The sequence below is a fragment of the Panthera pardus genome, unplaced genomic scaffold (genome assembly GCF_024362965.1).
Source record: "Panthera pardus isolate Hobbes unplaced genomic scaffold, ASM2436296v1 HiC_scaffold_21, whole genome shotgun sequence".
In the NCBI taxonomy this organism is placed as follows: Eukaryota; Metazoa; Chordata; class Mammalia; order Carnivora; family Felidae; genus Panthera; species Panthera pardus.
Genome location: NW_026526777.1, coordinates 65,120,177 through 65,128,668, shown reverse-complemented (window position 1 = coordinate 65,128,668; position 8,492 = coordinate 65,120,177). Strand labels below are relative to the sequence as shown.

The window sequence follows — 8,492 nt, the reverse complement described above, 5'->3', positions numbered from 1 at the left end:
TAAGGCAAGTTTTCTGACCCAACTGGGAGAGATTCTGTTTCTCGAAATGCCATTACTTACACTCTTACTACAAGGAAACTTTTCTGAGCATGTGAGGCCACTCAGTTTGACGAGCCCACTATCTGCTACGCTGGCCGCAGTCCAAGAGTGAGAATAAGTGTGTGTTCACACAAGTGTAGGAAAAAGAGACTACAACTAACACACGCTTTATTTACTTGATTGAAAGTCACGGCACGTACAAGGTGTACTAGCGTGGACCTCAGTGAGTTGTAGCTGGGTTTTCTGTGCTCGAGGTCACCCCGCTGCCGCCGTTGCCGTTGGCTGGTTTTCTTTGAGGATCAAGGTGGGTACTTTCATATAAAATCTTATTTTTAATTCCTTCTCTGGCCATTCTTTCCTGGATTCTTAGCTTTGCATAATTATACCTACAGTGGAACCTTGTAAGAAAAGAACAGGAGTTAAGTCTTTCTTCATAGAAAGTTCTTCTAGAGACAAGTGTGATGTCTGTAGTAACAAAATGCAAGAGGCCTTAGAGATGACTATTCCAAGACTGAAAATACCACCATTCTAATTTGGAGTACTGTTTGTGGGGGGTAGTTTGATGTCAAGAATACCTATGAGCACATTATTATTAAGGTATGCTTTACATAAAATGAGGACTTTCATGACCTTTAGCTTAGTTTTACTTGTAGAACCTCATATGTATGATGTACTCTGGGTCCTCTGGGTCTGGCTCCCCCCGCCCCCCTTAAGAAAACCCATCATCAGATTCATGCATGTGTTGTGCCAGTAGTTGTGAACACACTCTTAAAGTAGCATTTTCAGCTGTGATGCCATAAGCCGGAAGTGAGCGTGTAGAAGGTTGAGGCCTTCCCTAAAGTACAAGTCCTGACTTGGTGTTGACGGAATGTCCTGCATTCGTCCGTTCATCTGACGAATGGTATAAAATGCGTCTACATACGCACATTTAAAAGATATAAAGGCACAGGGGTGGGGGGAGTCTTCGAGTGGGAGGTGGCTCAGAAAAGAGCATGTGCTTGAACTGGAGAAACCTATCACCATCCTGGATATTCTGGAATTACTTAGTACACATACCAGCATCCTAATGTCACCAAGATAAATCCTCCTACTCCAACATCACATGATCTTCTAATCCTACCTGTCAAAAAGCATAACATGACCATCGTAATTAAACATTACATACTAGTCCCTCTAGGAAATGTTCACCACACGTAGAGAAAAACAGATACTCACTAGTTAACAAAAAATGTCCAAGGCCAGCCACAGCAGATCCTAATGAGCCATATAATACTGAATCTCGTGCACAGGGGATGTTCTCGACATCCAAAATTCCTAGGAGCTTAAAGGTCTAGGATAAAATAGAAAAGAACCTGGATTGAACAAAATATTTTATTTCTGGGTGGTTTGGCAAAGATTAGAAACTCTAGGCTATGTGCTGTGTGACAACCGTGAACCCACTTACCATCTTTGGTCATCGGGCTTTGGCCCACAGTCTGAATCTCTAAATGTGGGAAACCTGGAGAATCTGATCAGAAAACCCCATTACAACAGGACAACTTAAACATCTAAACGAATTAAAGTATGGTGTTCATACCACAATTTGCCGGTTGACTGATTTGGAAATAAGAGCATCCGTCACTCTGATCATTGATCGTTTAAACATCAATGAAATTATCTGGTGGGAATCTGGTGATCACTGAAATTAAGCAACACTTTGCTTCCCATACCTCGGGAAGCACAGAATGGTAAAAGTAAATACTCAGCCGCGCTTGCTTATGAGACTATAGTGCCGTTTGTTTTAAAGTCAACAAGGACTTCGGATTTTACTGGTATCAGGTGAACATCAGTTTTGTTCATGAAAGTATTTCACGTGAAGATAAACGTGCACTATTTCTTGGTCTGTTTCCTTGCCTGTGATAAGAAATTGTGCTGGACTGTATTTGAGTCTTTGTTGATAGCACACGGCACTGAGGGGCGGGGGAGGCGTCTTGGGGAAAGCCGTGGAAACGTGCAGGTGGGTTTCTCTGTCAGCTGTGCCACCGACTTCTACAGCCTGTGGGATATATGTGTATTCTTTAATGTCTGTGGCCCTCGATCTATAATGAAAGGCATCAGGCTAGGAGAGGATTTAAGTTCCTTCGGGTGCTAAGATGAACCTTGCCTTCTTTTTCTACAGTCTGCATGGATGTATGGACTTGCTCTTCCTGATTAAAAAACATACTGCTCAGCTTAGCCTCACGTGCTTAGTGTGAATATCCAATGGAACTCGATTTTCGGGGTTCGGGGAAGGCAGGACACAATTTTTTTTTTTTAAAGTCACACTTGCTTCACTCTGGCATGCCTACGTAAGAAGGACGTAGAAAACAATGAGACGGTTTCCTAAAACATGAGTAAATGCAAGTTTTCGGTAACAGACTTTGAAAAAAGGAAGCAGACTTGTCCGTATAAAGGTTTCAGTCATGGGGGTGCCTGGGTGGCTCAGTCAGTTAAGTGGCCCGACCTTGGCTCAGGTCTGATTGAGTCTGAGCCCCACATCAGGCTGTCTGCTGTCAGCCCCGCAGCTGTCACTGCCGAGCCCGCTTCAGCTCCTTTGTCCCCGGCTCTCTGCCCCTCCCCCACTCGCGTTCTCTCTCAAAAATAAACATTTAAAAAAATAAAGGTTTCAGTTATGGGGCACCTGGGGTGGCTCAGCTAAGTGTCTGACCCCTGATTTCGGCGCAGGTCGTGATCCCAGGGTCACGGATGGAGCCCCGCATCCAGCCCTGCACGGACAGCACAGCCTGCTTGCGATTCTCTCCTCCCCCAATGTGTGTGTGCACACGCACGCCCTCTTAGTAAATATTTTAAAAAGTTTCAATGAATAATTTGTGAACAGCATGGTGTGAGGCAGGATTCTGTAGGAGGAGGGAAAAGATCCAGAAGGAATGGGAAAAGGGCAGTAAATGGCAAATCAGATTAAAGGTTGAATTATGAAGATACTCTTGTTTGTATTTCCTCCTGTGTTTGCTGCTTTGGCTCAAGCTGCTGCCAGGCAAGAAGTGTGATTTGGTTAACAATAAAGCTGAAATTATGTATCTTCTTGATTATCCCATTTTCTTCTCTCTCCCTGTTCCCCCATTCCAGACACACACCCCTAATGCTGCTTGGTGGATACATGTTGCCGACTTAATTGTAAAAGCTCTTCAGTACAAACTTAATACGTCCCTGTGTTTTCAAAGAGGTTGATTCTGTTTCTAGCAGTTCATTTGATTTAGGAAAACTCCGCTTGTCCCCCATCAGCTCAAAAAGCCAAGGGGGACAGAACAGTCATGGCAGGTGGGGAGGGTATGCGCTGCTCTGCAGACAGGGCTCCCCACTGCAGTCCAGGGCTAATGCCCTCGTCTTCAGACCAGCCCGTTTACCTAGGGGAAGACCAGAAGGGGTGGTTTGTGCCCATTTTCTCAGGTCTGCCACAGGGTAGGAAGTCACTATGGCTTGCACGTTTGGGCAGAGACGTCCTAAGAATAAAAGGAACGATCGGGTCGGCCACTGCACACATCACTCTATGAATGGCTTTTTTCATGTGGATTCCCTTCCGTGCCCGAGTCCTACCGGGCAGGATCTGCAGACGAAACGTTTCTGGGGGTACTTAGGCAAATTGCTACCAACCCCAGTTCTTTATAAAGTAAAATACCTTCGCAAATATATGAAATAGCACTAAGTCAGCTAGGAAACTTACCTTTTTTCAGTTTAGAGGTTTTCAAATCTGCCCTCAGATTCTGGGATGGGCCGTGGAGATCTAGGTTTAGAAAGTTTCAGGGTCCCCCCCCCCTTCTATGAATCTTACCAGATCAGGGACAGCTTTTAGATTACTGTTAAGAAAAGTAAATGTTAAAAAGGGAGGTGATTCAAAATAGTCTTATTTTAAAAGACCCCTTAAAAGAAGTTACATCTACTTTATAAAATGGAATCTTCTAGAAAACCAACATGTGGCTACAGGCCAAGGATGCTGCTGCCAAACATTCCACACTACATTTATCAGCACCACATCCAACAAAACTGGTTTGTGCTAAAGTTAAGAAACCAACACTGGTCTAATTAAACAACAGTAATTTAGAGCTGGGGCGGGAGTTGTCCTTCCAGGCCCTTTACATCCCTTGTCACAACCTCTCAATGTGAGGAGACCTCCGAGCCTGGCTGTGACCTGCTGCAGAGAGGTCAGAGAGGACGTGGAAGTAAGTCTGCCTGACCTCCAAAGCTTGTCCTTCCCACATCCTTAACCCTTTCTTTTGTTTTCATAAATGAAATGGGGGGACGTTTTCCAAAGGTCACACATCTCGGGAGTAAGTACTAAGTACAGATCGGCAGTTTGTATCAAAACTGGGTGAGAGTGCACAGACTTCTTTTAAGAGCCCAATCTTCCCTTCACTGGTAGAGAATTCTCAGCTTCCCAGGAAAGCTGGAGTTTAGACTGATTACTTAAAAGCAAGTATAGGAAAATTAATGAAAAACCAGTCTTAAGCACATAGAACGCTTTTAGAAAGTACACTGAATTGTAAGGCTCAGAAATGTAAATTAAAGGGCTCAAGCCGTAAGTCCCTTTGGAGTACTATTTATGTTAAGATTTTTTTAAAAAACACTCTTCTGCCCAACGTGGGGTTCGAACTCACGACCCCAAGATCAAGTGTTTACATGCTCTACTGACTGAATCAGCCAGGTGCCCCATAAAAATTTTAAGCTTAGATTTGGAAAAGCAGCTTTTCCAGCTCACCTTGATGGAATTAGGGATGCTCAAAAGATTTCTAAGCCAGCAGGCCAGTTTAATAATTTATAGGAAATAGACTGAACTATAGAGGCACCCCATTTCCCACTGCATCAAGGGCCGGTACATACTTTCCTCCCGATGCGCCGGATGAAATGGGTGCCTTCCTATTTCAAACCAGTCCTAACTGCAGTGGGTTCCTCCTGACCACTCAAAAATGGTGCAAATGTGGTTACCCCTTCATTTGCACCATTATTTTTCCTCTCCGGGCTAAAAACAAAACCCCTCCTCTCTCGACACCCCTCTCCCCAACAAGCCGCCTAAGGTACAATCCCATTTTTCTGCTCCCTCTCACTGCAAAGCTAAAGTTAACCTCCCCTCCTTTTAACTCACTTCAAAGAGCATTTATCCCTACGCTGCACTGCAGAAGCCTGTGTGAGACACCATAAAACCCGCCGTACTCCCATCAGCACACCTGGCACGGGCCACCGTTTGTTTTCAAAACGCTTTCCTTGGCTTCAGATGGGAGGGACAGCGCCTCCTGGTTTTCTACCTTGCTGGCCATTCCTGGCAGTTCTGCTGTTCCCTCCTCCGATGACCTCTCGCACTGACTGCCCTTTGCCGCTCCCAAATGTAGGCTTTCAATTAAATGCCATTTGCATGATGGCGACTCCCCATATTTGTAAATCACACCTAACCTCTCCCAAGCTTTCATTTCCCCATTCATCTGTCTAGCGATGCCTTGTGTATGTCAGAGAAGCACCTTGAAATTGATACTTCCAAATTAGAATTACTTTTCAGGCATCACTCCTCCACCAATTTGCGGACCAAAAACCTAGGCACCATCATCCTTGAATCCTTCATCAAACCCATGTCCAATGTGTTGGCAAGTCTGGGACATACCTGAACCAAACACATCCTGAACTGAATTCACCTCCGCTGCTCCTACCAGGCTACCATCATCCCTCATAGTATCTTCACAGACCATCGTCCTTTTAAATCCCCCATGCCTTCCTTACTACTGTCGTGAAGGCCCCCACTCTCTCTCATCCTCTGGTCTAGGTACACCGACCCAGATGGTTCTTCCTTAGCACACACTGCCTTTCTTCTCCTGGATCTTTGCGTGGTTGAGTCAGTAGCTGAAATTCTGGTTTCCCTTTTGTCTGAGTCCTGCAGCACAATGGAAGTTCCACAAGGAACATTTTGCCTGTTTTGATCAAGGCTGTGTCTTTGGCACCAAGTGCCTAATACTCAGTAGGTACTCTGTAAATACTTTTTGAATGGGTTGATAAATTCAGAATTTGCCTACAGTGCTTTCCTGGTAGGCCAGTACCAAATTTTGTATTTTAAAGTTTCCTGGAGAGCAAAGAAAGGGGGCAGAAAGTTTTTAAGGGTTAGTTCTATCAGCTTGATTAACTCCCATTTTTATCTTAGGTTTGCTGATGCTAATAATCCCTAGATTACACTGGAATGATCACTGAATAATTCTTTAAAAAGAACTGCAAGCTTCCTTTTCTGACACCACCCTGGGCTACTAATTCAGTCATAGCTTATGCTACATAAATTTTGTAATCTCTTTGTATGAGCTTTGATAGGTACTAGTGTTTTAGGAGTAAGCTTTTTCCCCCCCTCCCAACCTTGCCACATAAATCTGGTGGTGTTCACTTTTGCGGCTTGTACCTAAGCCTTCTTTTCACCAACTACAGTATTTTGTTTTACTAATGATGGACCAATTAAATAGGTCAATAGTTTTTTTTTCATTAAATTTTTAAATTTTCAATGGCTAAACCATACTTTGCACCCTTAAATGATAGCAGTCATCTGTCAAAGGTAACAAACAGAGGGATAAAAGCCCTATTTAAGATGCCAGTGCTTACAGTTATGGTGCCTCTTGAAATAAACAACTTTTAAATTGGGGTACATTTGGTTACATGACGTATACTCCAAATAGTATATGAGGCATTAAAAAAAAAAAAGGCACTAACAGTGTAGAAACTGACAAATGTTTTGATATTCAATATGGAAATATCCACCATTTGTTCATATTAACCATCTGATGACCTGAGCCAAATTTAAAGGAAAAATCCCCAGAGAAGCAGTAACTGAAGTAGCAAAATTTCCAAGCTGAGCAGAGACTATCCTAAAACTGTAGATTAGGACCGTTCTGGCACACAGTAGTTCTTGCGTATTTGTTCATTATTGATCCAAAGTGAGCATCTCTACAAGCTCTCTATTGAAAAAAAATGTTTTCTTCCATTTTCTGAACATCCGTTATTCGCTCAGCACTGAGGATATATAAATTGGGTTCCCTGAAGGAGCCCAAGAGGAAGACGACATAAATGATGCACATCCAGTATCATGAGTGCGGGAATGATGTAGCTAAGTGGAAGGTGCCGGGTCTGCTTTGGGGAGTCAGGAGGCCCTTTAGGAGAAACCGCCCTCCTTTTCCAAGCCCCCTGTGTCTAGAGCCTCGGGTAGCTTTGGTGCAATTGGAAGGGAGAGGAATCACACAGGCTGCACGGTTAGGGGCTACGTGAGGGCTTTGTACTACAGGCCACGGGATTCGGCTTTTATCCTGGGAGCAACGCGCCGCAGCGACTGCATCTCCCGCAGACGTGAAATGGTGCAGTTTGCAGGTGAGCGCACGCAAACGGGGAAAACCTCAGTCTTCACCCGCCCTCCGCCTGCTGTGCGCAGCAGTTCCCCGGAATCTAACCAAGTTTCCCTTCCTCGGCACTCCGGGGTCCCCGTGTGTCGTGCTCAGGACACAATCTGCAAGGCCAGGCACCGGTGCTCGGGGAGCGCGCAAACGCTCTTCACCGCGACCAGCACATGGCGGTGCAGGGCCCCCGGCCGGCTACGCTCTCCTTCAGTGCCGCCAGCCCGTGTCACGGTCACTGCCGGTGCCGCTCGGTCCCCTCCGCCCCCGAGTCCCGGACACTTTCGTCAGGACGCTGCGGCTAGAAATGTCGGGGCGGGGACGGTAACTCTCCGGAACCCGCGTCCCGGCGGGTGGCCTCCCCCCACCGCCGGCCCCCGGCCCGCGCGCCCCTTTACCTTCCCCTTGGCGGGCTCGCCGGGCTCCGGCGCGGCGGCCATGGCCTCCGGAGGGCGCCTGCGCCCCGCCCCGCCCGCGCCGCGAGCGGAAGCCCCCTCCCCCGCCAGCCCCGCCCCCGCGCGCCGGCCGCCATTTTAGGGCAGGTTTCTGCCGTCTCCGCAGTGGCCGCGCAGGGCCGCCGCCTGGGTTGGGGGGCCGTCTCCTTTGTTCAAACGGGCGGGTGACGCCTTCTCCACAAGGGGGTCTCCGCAGTCCGGGGGGCCGGGGCCGTGAGAGAAGGAGGGCTCGTGAAACAGCCCTGCACTGGGATCCTCGGCGGGGCGGGGGCAAAACAAAACCCTGGCGCCTCGAGGCTGCGCCGCTTCCCGCCCCAGCCCCCTCCTTCCGTCCCGACCGCCATTTCTAACCGTTGGCCGCCGGGCGCGCGCGCGCGTGCCTGGGTGCCGGGCGCGCGCGCGCGCGGCGGGTCCGCGGCGCGGAGAGCGGGCGCGCCGCCGCCGCTTTGTCCTGCGCGCGGGCCCCGCGGCCGGGTCGGCGGCCCAGCCCGCCCCCAGCCCTGGCCCACCGGCCCGGAAGTCGGCCAGCGCTCGCTCGCGGCCCGCGGTCCCTGAGTGTCTTTTGTCCTTCCGGCCCTAGGACAAGCCCTGGCTGCCGCGGGCAGCTCCACCCAGC

The 8,492-nt window shown here is 48.0% G+C and overlaps 1 protein-coding gene across 1 annotated transcript; it reads right to left on the bottom strand.

The window, feature by feature from the left end:
• Positions 1 to 190: 190 nt before the first annotated feature.
• On the bottom strand, positions 191 to 7,919 carry LOC109251187 (cytochrome c oxidase assembly protein COX20, mitochondrial). Its single transcript, XM_019422565.2, has 4 exons — positions 7,820 to 7,919; positions 1,255 to 1,369; positions 1,096 to 1,159; positions 191 to 437 (listed from the first exon to the last, which is right to left on the bottom strand). Exons 1-4 carry the CDS (start codon positions 7,859 to 7,861, stop codon positions 260 to 262), a joined length of 399 nt encoding a protein of 132 aa, XP_019278110.2. The 5' UTR covers positions 7,862 to 7,919; the 3' UTR covers positions 191 to 259.
• Positions 7,920 to 8,492: the final 573 nt, after the last annotated feature.

Coding starts and splice junctions, on each gene's coding strand:
- LOC109251187 (XM_019422565.2), bottom strand. CDS start 7,861: ATGGCCGCCGCGCCGGAGCCCGGCGAGCCCGCCAAGGGGAAG. Junction 1,160..1,254: donor TGGACATTTTTTGTTAACTA/GTGAGTATCTGT, acceptor GCTTTTTGACAG/GTAGGATTAGAAGATCATGT. Junction 438..1,095: donor TTGGTGACATTAGGATGCTG/GTATGTGTACTA, acceptor TTTTCTTACAAG/GTTCCACTGTAGGTATAATT.